The 24,320-nt window shown below is 41.7% G+C and overlaps 1 protein-coding gene across 7 annotated transcripts in view; it reads right to left on the bottom strand.

Moving 5' to 3' along the window:
- The window catches only part of HECTD4 (HECT domain E3 ubiquitin protein ligase 4), a 171,890-nt gene that overhangs the window by 76,419 nt on the left and 71,151 nt on the right, over positions 1-24,320 (bottom strand). For 3 of the 7 annotated variants that reach the window (XM_043968519.1, XM_043968533.1, XM_043968548.1), the window contains exons 9-17: positions 12,068-12,229; positions 10,661-10,774; positions 9,359-9,499; positions 8,033-8,265; positions 7,265-7,410; positions 3,936-4,006; positions 3,115-3,220; positions 1,585-1,705; positions 616-744 (exon numbers count right to left, since the gene is read on the bottom strand). In XM_043968519.1, the coding sequence (XP_043824454.1) occupies positions 616-744; positions 1,585-1,705; positions 3,115-3,220; positions 3,936-4,006; positions 7,265-7,410; positions 8,033-8,265; positions 9,359-9,499; positions 10,661-10,774; positions 12,068-12,229 (1,223 nt within the window). The remainder of the gene's footprint in view (positions 1-615; positions 745-1,584; positions 1,706-3,114; positions 3,221-3,935; positions 4,007-7,264; positions 7,411-8,032; positions 8,266-9,358; positions 9,500-10,660; positions 10,775-12,067; positions 12,230-24,320) is intronic. The other 4 variants (XM_043968525.1, XM_043968555.1, XM_043968540.1 and 1 more) reach the window with 3 other exon arrangements.

The raw sequence follows: 24,320 nt of genomic DNA, 5'->3' as shown, positions 1-24,320 counted from the left end.
CAAGCATCTGTTGAAATGATATAATTATAGCAATAACAATCTTTGGCTTATTCTAATTGCTATTTTAGGACAAATTACTGAATATTTGTTGACAATTTCTAGAAAATAATTACAGAAAAGTTGAGATGAGTTATGAGTTAAAAAAAACCAACAACAAAAAACCAAATGACTTAGAGAAATTATGAAAAGGAGGCTAAGCTTCCTTTGCAACAAAGGGACCTGCATCACAAGAGGACAGGACACAAACAAACTTCTCTGAATGTTTCATGTCTACAAGGTCTCCCTCCCAGCCTAAGGCACATGACTTTCAGGGGCATGGGGCATCATCTATAAAGCCCAGGATTCTTCTGTTTCTTTCTACACGTCTGGAAAGGAAGGTGAAGGTAGGAATCCTCAAATGGGCCAACTGGGACACCACATGACAACAGGGTCACAAATACACTCGCAAGAGAGCAACAGCGTGAAAACCCCCGTGATACGTGAGGCACCATTAGCCTCTCATGAAAAACGCGCCCACATGGTGAGATCGGCCACTGAGTCGCCCAGAGATGCAGCCAGTTAAGCAGTGCCCTACACACTGGAGAAAGCCTCATTAGAATAAAGCTTGGTGTTTACCTGTACCTTCAATGTCTCTCCCTGCAAGGAACTGTCACTGTCATCGTTTTCATCGGGCTTAATCAAAACCGTGTTACTGAGAAGGTGGTTCTGTACCGCCATCAGATAGCGCAGGCAGGAGGAAGCAGCCTTTAATACAAATAAGGGCAACTGGAATGAGCTAAACGCTACTGAAAACACAGAAGATGCAAATCCTTTAGAAATGTTCAGACAAGCAAGGGAGAGAAGGGCAACACAGAAGACAAATCCCAAGTCACTTGTTTAAATGAACCATTGCAGAGTCAATGTGCGAGACTTCACTAAGGGGCCAAAGCTCCTTTCCCCGTTGCTTCCATCTTACACTGTCCCTACTCCAACCACTCAGGACAATGGACCGATTTTGTCCGTTTAGGGCCTGGTGTGGAGATGCCCTCCACCACTGCAGAAGATAGTTTATCCCAGGAGGTGCTGGGCACAGAGGGGCTGAGTGAGCTGCTCACATCTCCCAGCCAGGCTGTATAAAGCCAGCCTCCCACCAGCCACTAAATCATGCTGCTGTGTATCATGCACCTTCTTTTCCTCCTCCTCCTGGCCCCTCTCCTTGCCTTCCCCCCCCACCCCCCATCACGCAGGGCCTCGTGTCTGACTCTAAAAAGTGATCTCTGGTGCCCATTTCCTTTGGCCGAGCAGATTGGGTTCATTTGTGTGTGGCACCAGATTAAACACCTGCATCTTAAAAGCTCATCAGTGAGCAAAAAGGCACACCGCCCACCCTGCATCCAGCTCTTTGCCTCTGCGCTGGGGATTCAGGTAAGAGACAGAGTTTGGAGGATATGGGTGCTCCAGGGCCTAACCCAAAAGTACTCAGCCCCCTGACGGTCAAGGCCTGCTTCTGACCTCTCTCTCACTATGCACAGTGTGCCTACATTTGGGAGAACTGAAAGAAGGCAGCTCAAGAAAACCTGCTTTCATGAAATGCAATTTACTTACGGGCACCGTTGAAAGAAGTCTTTGAAAATCATCTTTAGAGACTGTTTGGCACTTGGTGATTAAGATACAGGACTCTCGAACAACAATCTTCAGAATGTAGTGCAAAAGTTCATCATTTAGTCTTGAAAATGTAGGAAAAATGTAACAGTAAAATGTTGATGGCTTATCAGTTAAAGGACACATTTCACACAATTGGTAAGCCCTGAGAAACCACACTGAAGATACAGAAAGACTCATTGAACTGACCTTACAACCAAATAAATGATCATTTGCCAAACCAACATATGTGGCCAAGGTGCCAAGAGGAAAATGTGTGGCATCCAAGTAGAGACGGCTCCTTTTGGCCTGGGAGAGGGTATTGTCCCCATGAAGGTGAACCAGAGGTCAGGCACCTGTAGTCATCCACAGGCCAAATCCAGCTCTCCACCTGTTTCATATGGCCTGTGAGCTAACTGCTGTTTTTACATTTCAAAATGAAGTTTCCGTTGAGAGCCCTACAAACACAGGTGTGGGCCATATTTGGTCAGCTGGCCTTACTTTGTTGACCTCTGCTGTAAATGACAGAAAAACCTGGAGTCCAGCAATAATGTCAAGGCCAAGGGGCCAACGATGCACCTGTGCCCTCTTTTTTTCTGTCGTCGTCTTTTTTTTTTTGGCGGGGCAATGAAAGTTAAGTGACTTGCCCGGGGTCACACAGCTAATAAGTGTCAAGTGTCTGAGGCCAGATTTGAACTCAGGTCCTTCTGAATCCAAGGCTAGTGCTTTACCCACTGCACCACCTGGCTGCCCCTCCTGTGCCTTTTTTTTTGGTGAGGCAGTTGGGGTTGTTAAGTGACTTGCCCAGGGTCACACAGCTAGTGAGTGTTAAGTGTCTGAGCCCAGATTTGAACTCAGGTCAGGTCCTCCTGACTTCCAGGACCGGTGCTCTATCCACTGAGCCACCTAGCTGACCCTCCTCTGTGCCTTCTTAATAGCCAATATCCCTTATCGTTTCAGGCACATCTTTTTAAATTCTAGGCCTGACTTCCTCTCCTGACAAAATGGGATTTATCACATCAGCAGTGGAATTTATTGATGACTTTCCCCCACTCATTATCAGAGTTCTGAGACTAAAGCTCTTTTCACACCTCAGTGGCATAAAGTTAAGTACAGATCTTTGAATTGCACTGGATTCCAGTCCAAACCCTTCACTTTACAGTTGAGAAGAAGGGAAGAGCCTGCATGAGGGGCAGTGAATTACACCAGGTCACCCAGTCCCATTTTGGCACAGTTAGGCCAAGAACCCTCCTGCCTTCGAGCCTGGGGCTCTTTCTAGGTTGCACCAACCCATGTGGCAAAAAGGGGCACTGACTTAACTAACTTTAAACTTTTATTTAAAAACCTGAATATGGAAAAGCATTACAAATGCCCAAACGTTTGCCCCCTCCCCGGTTTGCTCAGTGTTAGAGTCGATGCTGTGATATACTCCTAAGGGCAAGCCAAGTGCCGAGGCTAAGCCAGGATGACTGAGGAACAATGTAAGTGCGTCACCTGTAGTGATCATCTTCATCACTCCCAAAGCGATTGTTCTGGAGCTGTTCAGCCAGACTGGTCAGGATGACATCGCGCAGCTGGGAGAGCCCAGTGTTTCTCTCTCCTGTGATAGTACAAAGGTTTACAATATACTCCAGCACTGGTGCTGGGGAACCTGACTCCCTAGGAAATAACTTGGGGGTAACAGTTTAAATGTTCGAAGTGTAAAGACCAGAACGTTAGGTGCTATTGTTACTCATTCGGCCACCCAGGTTATCTGCTCCCTGAATACAAAGACCCCTCAAGGCTTATGACTTCTGCCCCTCCATATCTTCCTGTGACCGAGGGATCAAGTTCTAGCTCAGCACGACCTTCCAAATCTGAAGGCCAAAAGGAAAAAGCTGGCTTAAGACTCCCAACAGCAGACACTTAGCACAGCACATCCAGGTCTGCAAAGCATTTCACATGATGACACATCCAACCCTCACAACAATCCTGTGGGACAGGAAATGGAGGCTGAGGAAACCTAAGCAGCTTGTCCAGGGTCTTGGGCCTATTCCGAGAGGATGAGGCAGCATCTGCTCAAGGGTCTTTGAGATTCGAAGAAACAAGCTAAACTCTAACACTCCAATTTTCTTCCAGGTTCACATATGACTAAGGGCAGAGGAATCTTTAATTCCTATCCCGTTGTAGCCCTCCTCCCCAATCCGATTCGATGCCACAAATGTTTCTGAAGCCCATTTGTGGGTGACACTGAGGATACAGAAAAAAAGCTCCCACCTTCAAGGATTTCCTATTCAAAGTCAGTTCTTACAATGTCACCCAAAGATCATTCTCACCTTCAGTTAAGACCAGTTTAAGTAAGTTATTCATTTCAACTTCTCCTGGGTACAGGATAGTTAAACCAGAGCTAAAATAAGAGAAAACAAAAAATTAGTTTTTGAACACATTCTAGGGAAATACAAGCCAGGCCCTTTCTAGAAGAAGAGTTCTAAATACTCATTTTCACTAATATATATCCATTTCTTATCCTGCCTGAAATTCTCCAAAAGGAGTTAGTTAACTTAATCCATACACCTGCATATATGAACCAAGATTTTCTGCACAAAGATTGATCCCTTTCTTTGCCCTATTTGTGAATTCTCTGACATATAGCTTGTGTAGACATATACAACTGGTGTAGTGGAATGGATAGGGGTGGCCCAGGAAGCCAATTTTATTGTGCATTTAGATGCTGGCATATAGTGACTAAATATATGATCATAGGATTTAGAAAAGCAAGAAAGCTTTGAGATTATCCACTTTGTCACATTAATTTTGTGTGTGTGTGTGGGGGGGGGCAATTGGGGTTAAGTGACTTGCCCAGGGTCACACAGCTAGTAAGTGTTAAGTGTCTGAGGCTGGATTTGAACTCAGGTCCTCCTGACTCCAGGGCAGGTGCTTTATCCACTGCGCCACCTAGCTGCCCCCACTTTGTCACATTAAGAGGCAGTCTAGTGCGGCAGAAAGGGTGCTTGATCAAGAGTCAAAAGACCTGAATTTAAATTTCTATTCTGATCCCTATTAACTGTGTGACTATACCAGCTTAACCTCTCCAATCGTCTGTTGGCTCATCTGCAAAATAGAACAATAATTCTTGGACTTTCTACCTTATGGGGCTTTTGAGGGAAAGTGCTTTGTAAACTGGAAAGCTCCATTTAAAAAAGAAAAAGGGACACTTCCTATTGTCCTCTAGTGAAACCCCTCATTTTATGGCCATGCAACAGGCTGTAAATGTCAGTGTCCAAGCTCGGACTCAAACACACAGCTCTCGCGGCTGAGCAGCCCAGCTCTCTCAGCATAAGGGAAGATTTGGCTTTAACAAATTCATATCAGAATAACCCCAAGAGCAGAGCAGATTATGAGCAACCGCAGATGGCAATGTCCCCATTGCCCAAGTTCCCTCAAGGAGAGAAAAGACAATAAGCACCATCATGGCCACCAGCTCCTCCCTTAGAGGAAGAAGGTCTCCAAACTTGAACTCTTTCCTTACTCTATCATTGGGGGGGGGGGGGGGCGGGGATCATATAGACAGAAAATGGTGACAAGGCAAATCACATTAGGCTTAGTTTATCTCAAACTTCTTTTATCCAAGCGCATCTATCTGTAAACATAGCTTTTAACTAAAAAAGGCCTGAAGATGCCTATTTAGAGACGAAAGGCACACACTCACACACTCTCTGACAATACAACAAGAATTTAGGAATTCATTGGTGTGGGAATTCTTTCTACTGATACAAATTGCAACCTGTATAAAACTAAAGAGTATTTGAGAACTACCTGAGGCTCAGAGAGGTTATCTAACTTGTCCATGATTGGTCACACAGCAAGCAAACAGGATTAGAGCTCAGACCCTCCTGACTCCAGGGCCAGCCCTACTTTACTAGGCCCCGCCAGGCCTTGCTCTCTCTACTCTAGCATGGCACCTGTTGTGTCTGGACATGCTCTACACAAACGAAAGAACTATGGACTCTAGACTAATTGTAGTGTGGCAACCTATCTTAGTTGGTTTCAAAGGAAGTGAAGCACTGTAATGATGCCTTGAAGAAGACGTGTCTGACCCTACCTAGGCAATCCCAGGCTGTGAGTTTATCAAAACAAAAGAGGCACTCAAGTGTCTAAACTGCCACACTGCCAGGGGACCAAACCAATAACTAAAACCAACAACTAAAGGACATAACTCTGGGGGAAAGGGACAAAAAGTGGAAATCTAGTGTTGCAGTGCCCAGGGAGAAGAACAAATCTGTCTAGTTTTTTTAATGATCACAAGAACTGCTGACAATTTGGAAAAAACTAGATCCCGCAGGGCTCTCTGTCCCGCTTCGATATTCTGTGCTAAGAGAGGATAGAGTGAGCAGCTTCGTCTCTGCTCTGGGCTGACTTCCTGTTGGTGAGGAGGCTAACTGGAATCTTGTCACATCTGAAGATGCTCTATGGTACTTTTCCTTCCCATCTCCACCCCCCTTCTTAAAACAGAAATCAGGGGTTCCTGTTTGGGTGTGGGTCACATTAGATGACATCAGAGGCCCCTTGCAAGTCCTGAGCTCCTGTAAGGCACCTTTTCCTCTTTCCTCTTCCCTCTGGTTTATTTAAATGATCTCTCATCACACAAAAGCATTTGGTCAGCTGTACAGTGTCTAGATGAAATTTCATAGAGGCTTTCGAGGATCTTTCTAGAGAGGAATCTGACAATACACAAGAGTCATAAGACTGTTCATCCTTTGTGGAACACTGGGGGACATATGCCTGAGGTATCTTATTGGAACACACTCGAAAGAAGTAATTAACAATCAAATCCTGTATTTATAGCACTTCAAAGTTCACCAAGGGTTTTCTTCACAACATTGGGTAGGGAGTTTTATGGATCCATACACCATGTGAGCTGGAAAGGACCTTAGGGATTACAGTCCAACCCATTCATTTTCATGAGGAAATAAGGAAACTAATTGTAAAAATCTAGAAAAACTGTAATGTCCCATTGCTGGAGAATAAAATTGTGGTCCCTCGATGTACTGGAATACTATGTTGCCCTAAAGAAGGACAAATATAAGAGGAATGTGTGGAAATATGCAAGACCTACAGGAAATAATACACAATGGAAAAAGTGGACCCAGAAAAATATTAACAAGGACTAGAATCATGTGAAAATATATAGCTTTTTATGTGAATACAATGCCATTGGAGATTAGAAGGGAGTATAGAAGGGGCTATGGGTAAATCATTACTGATGCCTGTAAGATCAAGTATGGTTTTGATTGTACAACTGATTAATTATAAAACAAACTGGGGACAGTACCTTAGAGCTCAAAGAGCTATATGCAAGTGAAGCTCTGTCCTCTGTTCCACTCCCTGATGGACACCCATGCTGGGACAACTGAGGTAAATACCTGAAACCTTTCTCTAGGTCCCCCTAAAGCAGGCTTCAAGTTCCCCATTACAAACAATGTAGTATAGATGCCCTCCCAAATTAAGTTATGTCTCATATAGACAACAGAAGCCCCAAAGTGTCTTTCAACAACTCTGCATTGGGGGAAGAGACATACCTATTAGACCGACTGGCAGGGGCAATTCTAATCCATCTTGGGAGAACCATGTGTGATGAGCACTAAGAAAATCCACTGCAGTTTACCTGATGGCAAGACAGACTTCCTTCTGTATTTCAGGGCAAATCTGGTCTTTCGGGGCCATCAACAATTGCCACAGCAGAAGTCCCGACCGTCGAATGATGTCTCGGTTCCTTTCGGTTTGTGGGCTGAAGAAAAACTTAAACACCACCTACGGAAACGGAAGAGTTTCATCTAAAAGCATGTTTTCCATTGAGGCCCTGGAGAGAGTGAAATGTTCTTATTTTTAAATGTGCATGGGGTGGGGGGGTGGCGGTGCGTGGCAGCAAGGTGGCACAGTGGATAAAACACTGGCCCTGGATTCAGGAGGACCTGAGCTCAAATCCGACCTCAGACACTTGACACTTACTAGCTGTGTGACCCTGAGCAAGTCATTTAACCCCCATTGCCCCACCCTGCCCCCCAAAAAGTGCATGGCAGGTGGTCTTGTGAGTGCATCCCCAGGGGACTTTTAAAGACAATTTTTTCTACTGTACAACTGTGCAGTATCAATAAATATTTGCATTCATGTAGCTGTAATGCTATGAATAGGATGAGTTCTCATGGAGAACCAGAATGTAGCACAGAACCAGGAGGCTTTACTATATTTCCTCTTTATGATAAAACACAACAATCTTTCAGTCTCTAAAATTTAAAACCAGCTCACGAATGCTTCAATCTACCTTTTGCCTTAAAACTGGCAAAAATCAGAGGGGTTTAAATCATCTTTTCTGTTGACTGGCAATTTCCAGAATCCCTTTCCCAGTGTGTTTATCTGAAACCTATGTATTCACCTGAAAGACAACAAGAATGCAGCGTATAATACAGGTATCTCCATTGACCATGGCTTTCTCCATAATGTCACAAATGCTGCTAAGATGGTGTGCTTCAATTGGATGCTGCTTGCCCAGAAAGTTGGTAATTGGCAGACTGGTATTGGTTGCAAGCAGATTGAGTTGATGGATGCACATGGCACCAACATGGTGCAGTAACTGGTTTATAACCTCATTTGTGGTTATAGCCTCGCCTAGAAAGTTAAAAACAGAGCAGGAAGAGAGATCCAACATACAAAGGCATGAGATACAAATGACCCATCCATACACACAAATAGCCACTGTGGTCCCACCCCTCTTGCTATTTCCCTCACATGCTGCGATTGGTGTATGATCTTAGAAACGTTCTGGAGCTTAAAAAGACTTCCTCCCTCTGAAATCAGAGGACTAGAGGAGGCAAAGAGGCGTGAAAATTAGGAAAGGCTTAAGAGGGCTGCTTGACCTGGGGGATGGGAAATGGGGGATGGCACAGAGTTACAAACAGTACCAGCTTGCCTATGTTGATGGCTCCACGGTCTAAGAACATCTCCCCCCAAACATTTTATGTATTTGTCATTCATTAGACTAATGAATTGCCATCAGTTTAAGGTTTGCTTGAGTTTACTCCACCCTCAATCAATCAACAAAGACTAAGTGACGAGGCTACACAGAGCACTGTGACAGGCCCTGGGGGACACACACAATTTAGAGAAAGGGTTTCTGCCCTCAAAGCTTATAAGAGAAGGCACAAACACAAATACAAATAACCCAACTTCATGAGAACTGCATTACAGAGGGGTAGGATAAAGCCACCTTTAGAGAATGGGTAGAAATTCAAAGACATTCCAGCACAGAGAATACCACGAATAATGAAAGGGAATCCAGAAGGACAGGAATGTTGAGGGAACTATGAGTAAGTCAACATTAACAACTCAAGCAGCTCTCTCTGAAGTCTCTGTTTATCCCTGCCCCTGCCCCTGTCCTCCAGCTAGTGCCCTTCCTTCCCAGCCACCTTATATTTAACTATCTTGTATTTATTTGTATTTATTCTGTATACTCTTATATGTCCATATTGTCTTTTCCAACAGAATGTAAACTCTATGAGAGCAAGGACTGTTTCATTTTTTTTTAAATCTCTGCTAACCTACAGTTCTGGCACACAAAAGACATTTAATAAATGCTTGTTGATTCTTTAATTGGATCAATTAGTCCAGCTGGATTGCTCACCCAACCGTCCACTGATGTTTTTGCAATTTCTAACATTTCAATGGCACAAACTTGGGTTACAAGAGTATCCCTTTTGCTCACCTTTTGGCTCAGTAATGATGTGGCTGACTCCAAGTCTTTGACACACATAATGGAAAGCCTGATTCCCAGGATTGCACCACTGATCGATGTAGTCATTAGAACATGTCCATATCATGTTATTTACTGTGTCATAACAAGCACCTGCAGAAGAAAAACTTTTTTAAATCACCCTGGTATCTTCCCTGAATATTTTTTCAGTTTTTGCCCTATTTATTCAAGTTCTTTCTCCCTAAGAACCGAGACTTTGCTAGCGCATGGAGGTGATGCCATCTTTATTGGTGATAGGAACACTCAAGCACCTCCATACGTTAGCAGTCTTCATGAGATGCTGTGGCCAAACTTGTGGTGAAGAGCTTTTCCACACCTCGATGGTACTGTTCTTAGACAACAGAGGGAGGAGCTACTAGACCCCATGTCTGTCTAAATTAATTTCCATGAAAAATCTTGGGGTCTAATGATACAGAGCCTTCAAGGACTTAGGGTTACCTCCATGCCACAATGAGGGACAGAGAGAAGGTTTTTTCCATGAGAATTGTCTTATTAATCATTTTAAAAATAAAAATAATGAAAAGGAGAAGTTTGATGCTGCTACATCTATACATGCTAATCTACATCTATCACAGACACACAGGTGAATAGTAGGCATCTGGGGATGGCATCATTGCTGCCCTTCAGTCTGAATTTTTAATGAAAAGTTCTCATTATATGCTTTTCAAGGTATACAGATAATTAAGATCAAAAGCCAGTTCAACCTATGCTATAATAACCAGAGTTTAAATTACATAGGAAAATTAGAGGCTCCTGGTCCTTCAAATTTCACTTGTATTGGGTTCTTTGACAAGGTTTCTTTCTAAGCAATGGCAGAAATTCGCCTCGACAATGGTTTTTCCTTTTAGAGTAACTAGAAAGAATTTTTAAAGGAGACATAAAAGAGAATTTTCTGTCTAATGCACATTCTGCTTAGTCCAACTATGACACAAGCAGCATTCAATGACTTATATAGGTAAAGTACTATCAAACCTGCCCTTGAGTTTAACCTCTGAATCAGAAAGCTAAGGCTCTCCTTCTCCTTCTACAGTCTAATCCTGATGTGAGGCTGGAATAAACACCTCAAGATGAGGACAGTATTAACTGCTTCATTCCTATTGCTGAGAACTCCTTTTAAAATACATACGAAAACACTGAAAAGTCAAAATCCCACTTATGCAATGAATTGCTTCAATGGAAACTGCCAAGAACTTATAAGAGAAGTTTATAAATCTGATGAGTTTCTCCTAGGAATTTCATGCATTAATTTCTTACCCAGTCCTGGGACAAGAGCACCACGTCCCAGTGAGCTCCCAGCGGCATCAATGAGGTCTGCACGGCTTGTGAACTGACCATCCGAAATGTTATACACCAAACTAGATGCCAGAACTTCAGAAACAATGAAAAAAAAAAATCCTGTTTTAATGTGACTCCTGGAGGCTGGTGATTCAATTAGCAAATTTTAAACTTCAAACTTTCAATTATACTTTACAGTGAGGAAATGTACATTTTCACTATGGAAGAAAAAGCTATCTTCATTTGTTACAGAATATTTCTAAAAGTATCCTGCACTTCGATCGCCATGTATCAATATGATTAAGCAGCGACACAACATTTACTACAGGTATATGTAACTGACTGAAAATTTGGGCGTCACCTCTGTTGCTTCCCTCTCCTTTGCTACCCTCCATCCACTGACAAAAGCTGTTCACACTGTTGCCTCGATTGTTGTAGCTCCATTCCCCCCCCCCCCTTACTATCCTAGTGCAGGCCCTAACATTCTCACATATGCGCAGCCATCATAACTGATCCTCAGGTTTCCCATTTATCTCCTCCATTCCATCCTGGGGGTAGAATACTGCATACTCTATCAGATACTACTTAGTGATGGGTTAGGTGTGCTGAACCACTGTTTTCCCCTTTCTTTTTTTTTTTTTTTTTTTTTGCAGGCAATGGGGGTTAAGTGACTTGCCCAGGGTCACACAGCTAGTAAGTGTCAAGTGTCTGAGGCCGGATTTGAACTCAGGTACTCCTGAATTCAGGGCTGGTGCTTTAACTACTGCGCCATCTAGCTGCCCCATCCCCTTTCTTTTTAAATGTTAAGTACAAAAGAGAGCTCACTGGGTTGGCAGGGGAAATACCTGGAAATGAATATGATATAAAATCAAAAGTATCAATTAAAAGAAAAGAGAATTTTTTTTTTTTGGTGAGGCAATTGGAGTTAAGTGACTTGCCCAGGGTCACACAGCTAGTAAGTGTTAAGTGTCTGAGGCCGGATTTGAACTCAGGTACTCCTGACTCCAGGGCCGGTGCTCTATCCACTGCGCCATCTAGCTGCCCCAAGAAAAGAGAATTTTAAAATACATCTGTATGTTTCAAAAAGAGCAAGAGATTATGCTGATCATCTACAAGATCAAGTGATTCCGTTGCTAGAATGGCTTCAAGAAGATCAAGTACTAAATAACAGGCAGTAGCAGGGCATGGACTGGAGAGAGCTCTTGCCTAGGATCAGTGTAGGCCATATTAGGTAATCAAGTAAGAAAAGTTTCACATTTTTCAAAGTCACTTCAAGGGGATTAGGACGAGGGCCAAGAACCTGCCAAAATCAAATGGAACTGCTATCACAGATAAGAACAAAAAGAAGCCACCTCCACCACAGACAAATGGAAGAAGCCCTCTTACTTTTTAAAGACGACAGACCACTGGTTCCACCAAAGAGTGAACGGGTCGCAGAGCTGCCTGAGCCCCCTGGTGGGGGAACCAGCATCACTAGGTACGTGCCACATGTGTATATAGGTGTCTTCCGTAACATTTTCAGAGGCAGCCCACAACTGGTATTTGCTGCTGAAAAAAAGTAAAATGCTTTAGAAGAAACTGAAATTTAATTAAGAAAACAGATGATTAAAAGGTATTAGAGTGCCCCATCTCAGAAAATAAAGAGATGATTAGCTTAGGAAAACTATAGGATCAAGAAACAAAAAACTGGAAAAAATTCATTTTCGGATCAATTTCCTCACTCAAAAATCCCTTTTTGGGGGGGGGGGGCAATGAGGGTTAAGTGACTTGCCCAGGGTCACACAGCTAGTAAGTGTCAAGTGTCTGAGGTCAGATTTGAACTCAGGTCCTCCTGAATCCAGGACCAGTGCTTTATCCACTGTGCCACCTAGCTGCCCCCTCAAAAATCCCTTATTACCATCCTAAATCCCAGAATTTTCTTTATGTTCCTTCAACAGTTTTTCTAAAAGAGGAATTTTAAAAGTAGCCAAAACTAAAACCTAATAGAATAAAAAGAAACTAAATGCTATGGGTTACCAAAATGTTTTAGGTAAAACATTAGGAGACTCTCAGTCTTTCTATTTGACTTCAATAATTCTATAAATGCAACCTAGCCCTCATTTCTCTACTGAACACGATAGCAGCAGGGCTTCTTAAACTTCTTCCACTCGTGACCCCTTTTCACCTGAGACATTTTCATGTGACCCCAGGTATGCAGGTATATAAAATAGGCAGACAACCTTTTACTGTTGCCATTTTTCATGACCCCCACATTCAGTTACGTGACCCCACAAAGGGTTGCAAACCAGTTTTAGAAGCTTTGAGCTATAGCCCTGTACTGCCCAGCACCTGTTGAATGTCTCCATCTGGAAATCACAAACGCATCTCAAATTCTATTCATCCCAAATGGAATACATCCTGCTTCTCCCTCCCCCCCCCCCGCCCCCATCCCCCACCACCGAGTCCCCTGCTTAAGAACTTCCCTATTTAGAGGACACCATCATTCTTGTATTTGCCCAGGTTTGCATCCGATCCATTGCCAAGTCTTGTCAGTTCTGCTTCACAGCGTCGCTCCCATCCGCCCTCTCCTCTCCATTCACAGAGCTACCAGCCGGGCTCAGCCCTTGAGCACGTCACTCCTGGACTATTGCGAAACCGCCTCATTGCTCTCCCCACATCTATTCTTTTCCCTCTCCAACTCACCCCCCTGCATCGTTGGCAGATGGATACTTCTTAAGCAGAGAGCTGACCATGTTACCCCCTTGCTCCAGAAGCTTCTTGTCTAAAATAAAATGCATCCTCCTCTGCTTGGCTTTCAAAGGCATTCACAATATGGCTCCACTGTGTTCTTCCTCTGGGTATGGAATGCTTCTCTTCACTCCCACCTTCCCCCAGCCCCCCCCCAATCTTTTTATTTTATTTTATTTTTTGCGGGGCAATGGGGATTAAGTGACTTGCCCAGGGTCACACAGCTAGTAAGTGTCAAGTGTCTCAGGCTGGATTTGAACTCAGGTCCTTCTGAATCTAGGGCCGGTGCTTTATCCACTGCACCACCTAGCTGCCCCCTGCAATCTCTTGGAACCCCCAGCTCTCCTCTGGGCTCAGCTCCAGGGCCACCAGCTGCATGAGGCTCTTCAGATCATTCCTTGTGTCAGCACTCTCCCCAACACTGAAATCCCTTTGTCTTTACATGTCTATGTACACAGAGTTTCTTTCTCTCCAGTAGAATTTAAGATGCCTGCAGGCAGGCACTGGGGGTTTTTTGCCTTTGAACCCCCAGGACCTGGCACATGATTTCTATTTTTTTTGGGGGGGGGGGTCTGGACCTATGATTTTACTGGCAAGAGGCAATACTTGTGAATAAACTTTCTCTACTAATGCAACCTACAGTCTTAGTGAGTTGAGAGGTGATTTTACCCAGGGTCACAGAGCCAACAGGTATTAGAAATCTGACCCCAAGCCTTTCATTCACTATGTCATGCTGCCACCTGGTCTGACCCACAGTAAGGTTGCTGGGTAAGTTGTACAGAAGGTACCATGATTTTGTGTACAGGTGCACCCTCCACCTAGGCAGACCCCAAACCCACTACAACTTCGTGGAGTATCCTCAGGAAGCGTAACGGACAATAAACCAAAAGATGAGGGTCCCTGACCTTAACTGGGCTGGCCCTTGGGCATGGCTCCCATTTCAATAGCATAGCCACTGAGAACTTTGGGCCACCCTATACTGTGATATCACTGGGACAAGACTTGAGTGGATTTTATACATGTTAAACTATTACACATCCAATTTGTTGTGGGGCAGCTAGGTCACACAGTGGATAAAGCACTGGCCCTGGAATCAGGAGGATCTGAGTTCAAATCTCACCTCAGACACGTACTAGCTGTGTGACCCTGAGCAAGTCACTTAACCCCCACTGCCTTAAATGACCAGGGCCATCCCCAGTCGTCCTGATCTATATCTTGCCACTAGACCCAGATGGCTCTGGAGGAGAGAGTGAGGTTGTTGTCCTTGCACAGCCCTCCCTCCCTTCAATCCAAGTCATGACATCTGTCATGGTCCGCTCTGAAAACTTAGGACAAACAACAACATTTTGTTGTAGTGCTGGTAGTAGTGGCACCTACATGCTGTCTATGGCTCTATCACAAAACTAGTGGGTGTCTGAGGCAGGATTTGAACTTAACTCCAGGCCCAGCATCCTAACCACTATGGGATTCTCTGTACACCATGTAACCCAGTGAGTTCTGAAAAGGAAATGGGCCAGAAAGATCTTCATCGTCATACTAAATAATATAATATTTCCTCATCTATATCTCAGAATAAATTTGTACCTGCAAGATTTATGAAATTCCATTAGATAACTTCTTTTGGGTCATTGACATAAGCTATTATTAAGAAGATGAGCTTTCTAATTTGAAGACCATAAAATTAACTTTAATCTCCCTGCATACACTGGCAAGACCACGATCTGAAGAATACTGAAGCTCATTTAGGATTTTCTATCCTTACTCGGGTGAGAAATAATGAGAAACTTATTCACAGCATTACAGCTCAGAACCTGTCAGGGCTTAAATCATAACCTCTTATTAATAGTCTAGCACTGACATTTTTCAGTGCTTTGCCTGAAATTGGAAAAGTGAAAAAAGCCTCGCTTCATCCATCCAAGGCAGCATCCCCATAGCCAACGCCACTTCCTCTTCTTGTTTTTTCCTCCTGTGCTACAACGAATGAACTCTGCAAGTCATAAATCCAGAAGACAGGCTCTTCCTTGTGGTTAAGAAACTTTAATTAAAAGAGCACATTAGGAATATTGGGAAATTAGTTACCATGTGGGCACCATGATGCCTTCCTCCATGATATTTTTAGTAAGTATATCCCAACTAACAAGGTGTCAGCTTCCTTCTCTAATAAACATAGAGCTTTAAGATGAGACCCTTGAAAGTCTACTTGAAAAACCCTCCTTCAATCCTTCCCCTGAAGCTCTGGTCTAGGGATCAACTCTCTGCTGACTCTGGCCTGGGCTGTGCCTTCAGATGAGGTGCTTCAGCTTGTCCCTTATCAGTGAAGTGGGGGACAAATGACACAGGGTTGTTTGGAGGAAAGCATATTTTCAACTACAAATAGTTGAGGACTCCCAGTATAGTAGACAGAAGGCTGGGCTTGGTAAGAAAAACCTAGGCCCAAACTCTGCCTCTGACACATCCTATCTGTGAGACGGCAGACATCTCTTAAAAACGAAAAAGCTACAGATCAATGGGTAACCTGTCTCAGTGGAGGGAGTTTCTACACCAGGAGGTCCTCACAGAAATTAAATAAGTAATAGGTAAAGGAAAAAAGCCTACAAACTAAGTTGTTCCTTCTTATTCAAAATCACATAGCAGGGCAGCTAGGTGGTGCAGTGGATAAAGCACCAGCCCTGGATTCAGGAGGACCTGAGTTCAAATCCGGCCTCAGACACTTGACACTAGCTGTGTGACCCTGGGCAAGTCACATGACCCTTACTGCCCCCCCCCCAATCACATAGCAAACCATATACAATACATATTTCTTCCCCTCCTCCACATGATAATGGGGAGCAGTGAAACTTTTAACACTTGAAATTAAGGGATAATCAAGTATTCATTTGACAGACTCACTGCTAATTAACAGCTGATCTTTTTTCTCATTCTTCCCAACAGGCATGTAAAAGTACAAGTGAGTAATCTTCATGTACACCATACTTTCTGTACATAACTGTTTTTCCTGATCTGGATTTTTTTTTTTTATTAGTTGAGTGGCTATCAAAGGAGGCAGGCCATGGATGGCAGGAGATCAAGCGATGGCCATACCTGGTGTGTCCCAAGACAGAGGAAGGCTTCAAATCTGTCTGACGTGTTGCCTGTGGCAGATTTGGAAAAGGGTACAAACATCACACTGGAGAAGATGGCATGGATGGGCTGCCATCCATAGCAAAGTTCCCAGAAGCACCCAAGTCATGAGGAACAATTCTAGAGGATGGTGCATCCTCCCTGCTTTTCATTTTTAACCTGCAAGCTCTAAAACGCCTAGTTCTTGTATGCCTGATCACCAAAGCAACAAGTCCATGTGACTGTTCTGTAACTAGTGCTAATAATGGTGATATAAAATCATGGAACAGACATCCATGAACCCTCCACAAAAGTCCTACTCTCATTCCTCAGTGGGGTGTGAAAGTAACCCTTGATTCTCTTTTCTTTCTTCTTTTTTTTTTTAAGTGAGGCAATTGGGGTTAAGTGACTTGCCCAGGGTTACACAGCTAGTAAGTGTTAAGTGTCTGAGGCCAGATTTGAACCCAGGTACTCCTGACTCCAGGGCTGGTGCTCTATCCACTGCACCACCTAGCTGCCCCAACCCTTGACTCTCAATAGCTAGGTTGGGGAAGTCAAAGGCCTGAGAGATTCTTCCAAGCTAAGAAGATTTTGCTCCCAGTCCCAGGGACAGTGTGGGTCTGTTGTCCCAGGATAGGGAGGCTCAATATTAGAAGAACGGGCAATCTTCTGAACATGAAAATTAGAAAAATGTAAACCAGCACCCAGTTCTGAGCTTCTGCAGTCGACATGGTGGAAAGGGTCGCAGAAGGAGCTAAGAAGTCACTTTCAGATTGTCCATAAACGTTAAATTAATTGTTGGTATTCTAAATGCCAGATTTTTATCCAATGACCATTGAATTGACATACTACTGGAGGAACTGAATTATTTCCATAAACAAAACCATTAAACAAAGAAATTACAGCTGTTCAAACTAAATGTAAGGAGGGCTCAGAGTTGGTTTAATTGTGTGCCCAAAGACCTCATTCTATGAGATACTTGGTCTTCTTATAGGACTCAGGAGGTGCACAGGAAAAGGGCCATCATGAGGAAGCCTACAGCTCAGGAAGCATCATAAGGATGATACAGTTTATGAACTTCCCTAAGGACGACTGAGGATTATGGGCTGCCAAAAGGATGCCTGTGGTTTAGGCTTCATGACAATCAATGTGGTTTATAAGGCAACATTTACTGGAGACGAGAAAGAGAATGCAATTATCTAACAAATCTAGCAAGACCCTAAAAACCAAATCAACTTCTATCTCAATACCTGGCCAGGGCGATGACAAGTTTTAAACACTGGGAAACGTGCTTTTGGACTGAGAAAACAGAGGTGAGAGACTTCTGGATCACAGCACGAATGCGGTGGAGGACAAGACATTCTCTGTGATCCTCGGGGCCTCTCAAACATCTTTCATATAGGAATTAGGCACAAAAGAGAAAACAATTTCCCCTATCTTCACAGTCAAGGACACCAAGAATCCCAACAAGGTAAAAATCGAATGACCTTTAGAAGGCTAATCCCTAACCCTAGTGTACTCACTCAACTTCTCCCCCATTTCCCACCTTGTCATGACAAGGCCAAACCAAGCCAACCAATAGGGTCACAACCAAAATTAACCCATTAAGCCCACGGCACTCCTCTCCATACTACAGAAAACCAAAAGGCAAATGCTTGTTCTGGCTAGGACTGTAGCATGGAAACACCAAACTCAGCTAGAGAACTGAGTCAGTCAATAAACATTTATTAAACTTCTACCATGGTGCTGATCGCTAGGGATACAAAGGAGTTCACAGTCTAAGGGGGGAGACAAGGAAACAAACATGTACAAAGAAGCTATATAAAGGATGAATAGGAAATAATTAAAAGAAGGAAAGCACTAGAATGAAGAGGGGTTGGGGAAAGCTTCCTGCAGAAGATGAGACCTCAGATGGGACTCAGAAGGCAGGGGATGCAGGAGGCAAAGAGGAAGGAGACCATTCCAGGCATGGGAGCAAGCCAGAAAAAAAGCCAGAAACTGAGAGATGGAATGTTTTGCTTCTAGAACAGCCAGGAGGCCAGTGTCACTGGACAGAAAAGTCTGTGTTAAGAAATAGAGTAGCAAAAAGACTGGAGAAGTAGGATAGGTTATGAGGGCTTTCAATGCCAAACAGGAGTCTGTATTTCATCCTGGGGGCAACAGGGAGCCACTGGAGTTTAACAAGTGTGTGTGTGTGTGTGTGGGGGGGTGACATGATGACCTGAGTCTTAGGAAAATCACCTTAGTGACTGAATGGAGGATGGATTAGAATGGGAAGAGACTTGACACAGGCAGACCCACCAGCAGGCTAGTGTGTGCTTCATATGTGTAATAATAATGACCATTATTAGCACTATTTACTGTGTATAATGCCTCTATGTGTGAGGTGATGAGGGCCTACACTAGAGTGACAGAAGTGTCAGAGGAGAGAAAAGGGAATATTAGAGAGATATTGCAAAGGTGGAATCAACAGACCTTGGCAAGAGATTAGATTATAATAATGAAGATAACAATTTTGGAAAAGGTGAGTTCAAGATGTCTACTGGACACCAAGTTTAAGATGTTCACTACACATCCAGTTCAAGGATGTCCAAAAGGCTACTGGAGAGATGAGATTAGAAGACAGCAGAGAGGTTCAGGCAGGATAGGGAGATTTGAGATTCATCATTATAGAGATGGTAATTAAATCCATGGTCTCTGACAAGATCACTAAGTGAAGTAGGATAGAAGGAAAAGAGAAGAGGATACAGGAGAGAATAATGTGGATTAACTATGATTAGAAGACATGACCTTGATCAAAGCTTCTTAAACTGTGGGTCATGACCCTATATAGGATCATGTAACTGAATGTGGGGGTCGCAGAAATTTTGGCAACAGTAAAAGGTTATGTATACTTATTTTATATACCTATATACCTTGTGTTGTGTAAAAAATTCTCCGGTGAAAAGGGGTCATGAGTGGAAAAAGTTAAAGAAACCCTAAGCTAGATAAGGACCCAGCAAAGGAGAGTGAGAAGAAGTGGTCAAATAAGAAGGAGAACTAGGAGAGAGTGGTGTTCCTGAAAATCTACAAAGAAAAGAGTATCAAAGAGGAAAGGGTGTTCCAAAGTGTTTCAAAGGTAGCAGAAAAGCCAAGGAGAATGGGGATTCAGAAAAGGCCACTGGATTTGGCAATTAAGAGATCATTTCTAACCTTGGAGAGAGCAGTTTTAATGGAATGATTAAGTTGGAAGCCAGACTATAAGGGGTTAAGAAGAAAGTGGGAAAAGAGGAAGTAAAGGCACCTATTGTAGACAGCCTTTTCAAGGAGTTTAGCTACATAGGATAGAAGAGTTACAGAATGATAGCAAAGAAAGAAGGTTCAAATGAGGGGTTTTTTGAGGATGGGGGAGACATGGGCATATCTGAAGGCAGTAGGGAAGGAGCCAGTAGACAGAAATTGAAGATAAGTAATAGAGTGGGGATGAGAGAGGGGACAATCTGTTGGAGGAATGCAAGCGATGGATGAATTTGAAGACAGGAGGTAGAGAGGCAATTTAAGGATTATAGGCCTAAATAACAAGTTAAAAAACCTAGACACCATAATGCAAGAAATAAAACAAGAAAATAGTAAAAAATTTCTGAACACAGAAAACAAAGTACCAAGCGAAAGAAACCACAGATTGCCTCCTGAAAAACAAAAACCAAAAAACCTCTGCTGCAAAACTCCAAGATACAGAGTAGTTAAAGTTACCAATTCTACTGATAAACAACAAATTCTGCAAGTGACTAGGAGAAAAGTTTCAAATATAAAGGAAAAGGAATTAAAATAACACAAGATTATTCTGCACTCACTAGAAACCACAGAGGGGAATGGAATGATGGATTCTGAAGAGCAAAGGGGCTCAAGATGGAACCCCAGAACACATACCTTTCTTGCACATAGGCTAACCATTAATGAAAAAAGATAGGACATTCAGTAAAAAAGAGGCATTTGAAGCATTCCTAGAAAGAAATTCAGACCTGAACAAATTTTTTTGCTTTTCAAAAACCCAAGATAATAAATATATAGAAACCAGGGACAAGAACAAAATAACAACAGAGAAACCAAGAGATTTCCTTCTAAAAGTATAGAAGGAGTCATGGATAAAAGCAAGTCAAATAGACCCTCCTATAAGTCAGTATTTCTGTGTGTGTGTGTGTGTGTGTGTGTGTGTGTGTGTGTGTGTGTGAGAGAGAGAGAGAGAGACACTAAATTACAGAATGGGAGTACTCATATAAGAGGGGAGGAAGATGATAAAAGGAAATATATTTAATGTACCCGAGTCAAAGGCTACAATGAAAGGAAAATTAGTCCTGTAGTCTCTCAAAAAGAAGCCTACAGGAAAATGAATGAAGAAACATAGGGAGGGATTAGAATAGGAGGAAAGAAAGGTAGAAGTCTTGTTTCACTGGTAGGATAGAGTATTACTGATGCATGCTCCCATGGGAAAAGAAAGATATTTTATAAAAGGAGATCCAGACCTTAAGAGTGTAGGAATTTGGTGCTTAGAGACATCACTCATCCTGCCTCAAGAGAAGGGGAATCAGAGCTCTTGGGGGCAAATAACACTCAGAGGAAGGGCAGGGAATGGACCCAGTGAGATTTCAAGGCAAATAGGAAAAAAAAGGTCATGGGAAAGGTCAAGGATAATAATGACCCTCACAATTACAGACAGGAAAGTTCCAAACACGAGGGAACAACCTCTTGATCACAAACAGGAATTGGCACTTCCAAGAATGATGCACAACAGGAAAAAAAGGACCAGGGTACAAGATCTATAACATAATAATACAGAAGCTATTTAGAAGAGGGAATCCAAAATAGGTACCTTAGAAATACTTAATGATAGGAGATTTAGATAAATCTAACAGAAACAAAATAATAATGTAGAAGTGAATGTTGGAAAACCTAGAACTAAAAGACACTGCATCTTTTAAGTTGGACCGCAAAGGATACATATTTCTCAGCACAACTTAAGGTTTCAGGTTACAAAAACTCATCATATACTAAGTCACATAGCATATTGCAAAAGAAAAAAATACAAGGAGGGGAGAAATAAAAATAAAATGAAAAAGGCAGAAATAATAAGTATGTCCTTTATAGATGATAAAGCAATAAAAATAGTCATCAGTTTGTGGAACACAAACAAAAGACAGATCCAAATGGAGACTTAACAGTAAAATCTTCAGTAATGAGTAGGCAAAAGAACATTGAAATAATAATTATGTGGAAGAAAATAATAATGTTGAAAAAAACATACCAAAATTTCTGGGATGCAGCTAAAGCAGTCCTCAGGGGAAAAATTATATCCCTACAAACATACATTAACAAAATAGAAAAAGAAAAGATTAATAAACTGAATATACATTTAAAAATTACAAAGTCAACAAATAAACCTAAAATAAGCACAAAAGAGGAGTTATCAAAAGTTAGAGAGAACCTAGAAATGAGAAATAAAACTAAAAGCTGATTCTTTGAAAAGACTAATAAAATTGTAAAGCTTTTAGCCAATCTAATTAAAAAGAAAAGGAGAGAAAATCAAACCAACAGAATAGGAAACAAGGTGAAATAACAATAAGATGAGAACAAGAATGATCACAACCTACTATGCACAGTTTTATACTAACAAAACTGAGAATACAAAAGAGAGGAATACTTTCACAAATATAAAATACCCAAACTAATAGAAAACCAAAAAGAGATCTTAAACCTAATCTCAGAAAAGGAAACAGAACTAGATCCAAAGGAACTGCCAGAGGGGGAAAACCCTCCTAATCCTTATGGATTCACAGAAAGAATTCTATCAAACTATTAAAGAACCAATACTACACAAATTATTCTCAAAAATAAGACAGAACGTACCCTACCAGATTCCTTTTATGAGACAAATATGGTCTTAATACCTAAATTAGGGAACGATAAAACATAGAAGTATAGACTAATACCATTATTGAATGTCAATTCAAAACTTTTAAATAAAAGTTTGTCAAATAGACCACACCAATTTATTCAAGAAATCATTGATTGTGACCAAGTTGAGTATAACAGGGATATAATGATAGTACAACATTAGAAAAAAGCAATCAATATAATAAATCATAAATCATAAAAATACCTCAAACCTCATTATTATCTCAATAGATGCAGAAAAAGCCTTTGGTAACGTATCTATTTATGTTATAAATCCTATAAAGTTTGGCAAAAAGGCATCATTTTATGAACAACATAAAAAGTATCTGTACAAAAAGAAATTCAAATATCATATGCAATACAGAATTTCTAGAACCTCTCCAATAAATGAGAGTAAAGCAAGGATCCCACTATATTTGATATAGTTCTGGAAATGCTAGCATTAGCAATAGGTAAGAAAAAGAAATTAAAAGTATAAAGACAGGTAAAAAACGTATAAAACTATCCCTAATATCTTATGGCATGATGTTTATATGAATTGATGCAAAGTGAAGTGAGCAGAGCCAGGAGAACATTGTACAATAACAACAATATCATACAATGATCAATTGTAAACGATATAGCTATTCTGAGCAATATAATGATCCAACCACAGTTCTGAAGGACTTATGATGAAAAATGCTATCTACCTCCAAAGAAAGAACTGATGGAGTCTGAGTGCAGATTAAAGAATACTTTTACATTTTTTCTTTATTTTTCTCGCTTTCTCTCTTTTTTTCCCCTTGGTCTGGGTTTTCTTTTGCAAAATGGCTAATATAGAAATAAGTTTTGTATGACTTTGCATGTATAATTTATATCAAATTACTTGCCTTTTCGAGGAGGTGGAGGGGAAGGAAGGAAAGAATTTGTGATTCAAAATATTTTAAATGTAATAGAGAAAAAAAATAAAAACACACCATTTTATTCAACAATAATAAAAACATGAATGACCATATGTAAGAATGATCCAAATCATTAATAATAAGAGAAATGCCCATCAAACCAGCCCAAAGTTTCATCTCACACCAGCAAATAGACAAAAATGACAAAAGATGGGAACAGTCAGTGTTGGAGGGGTTGCAGGGAAAAGTAGGCACACTGGTGCATTTTTGGTGGAGTTTCAAACCAGGACACGCATTCTGGAAAGCAATTTACAATTATGCAAATGATGTGATTATAATGTCCATAGCTCTGGCCCAGATGTCTTACTACTAGGCTCATCCTCCAAGGAGGTCATTGTCAAGGTCCCTCCGTACAACACACTATTTACATGACTGGGGCCTGGCTAAACACACTGTGGTATATCGATGCAATAAGATATTGCTGCACCGTCAGAAATGACAGATGTGATGAATCCAGAGAAATATGTATAGTTCTACATGAACCGACACAAGAAGAGCCAAGAAAACAATATACACAATGACTACAACAAAGTAAATGGAAAGATCCACCAAAAAAATCAAAGTGAATGCTGCAAAATTATCAAGAATAAGTCTATCTTGAAAGAAAAGAGAAGAGAAGACATCCCCACCACACCCCTTTGCTGAGATGGAGATTCACAAATGTAGACCACATGTTTTCAGACTTTTTTTGACATATTCATCATTTATGCCGATATCCCCCCTATTTTTTGACTCTAAAAAATACTATTTATTATATGGGATAGCTCTCTGTAAGGGGAAGGCTACTGGGGTTTATTATATTGTTAAAAAAATCAAAAGATATCAATAAAAACTTATTTAAAACAACAACAAAAAAGAAGCTACTCATCCAAAAAAATAGGAAATGGCTAAAGAAAAAGCTCTTGACTCCAATTATCACCATTTCCTATAGCTTAGATGAA

Source organism: Dromiciops gliroides, chromosome 1 (assembly GCF_019393635.1).
Source record: "Dromiciops gliroides isolate mDroGli1 chromosome 1, mDroGli1.pri, whole genome shotgun sequence".
NCBI lineage: Eukaryota > Metazoa > Chordata > Mammalia > Microbiotheria > Microbiotheriidae > Dromiciops > Dromiciops gliroides.
The sequence above is the reverse complement of the archived record's forward strand: the minus strand, read 5'-3'. Positions and strand labels throughout refer to the sequence as shown.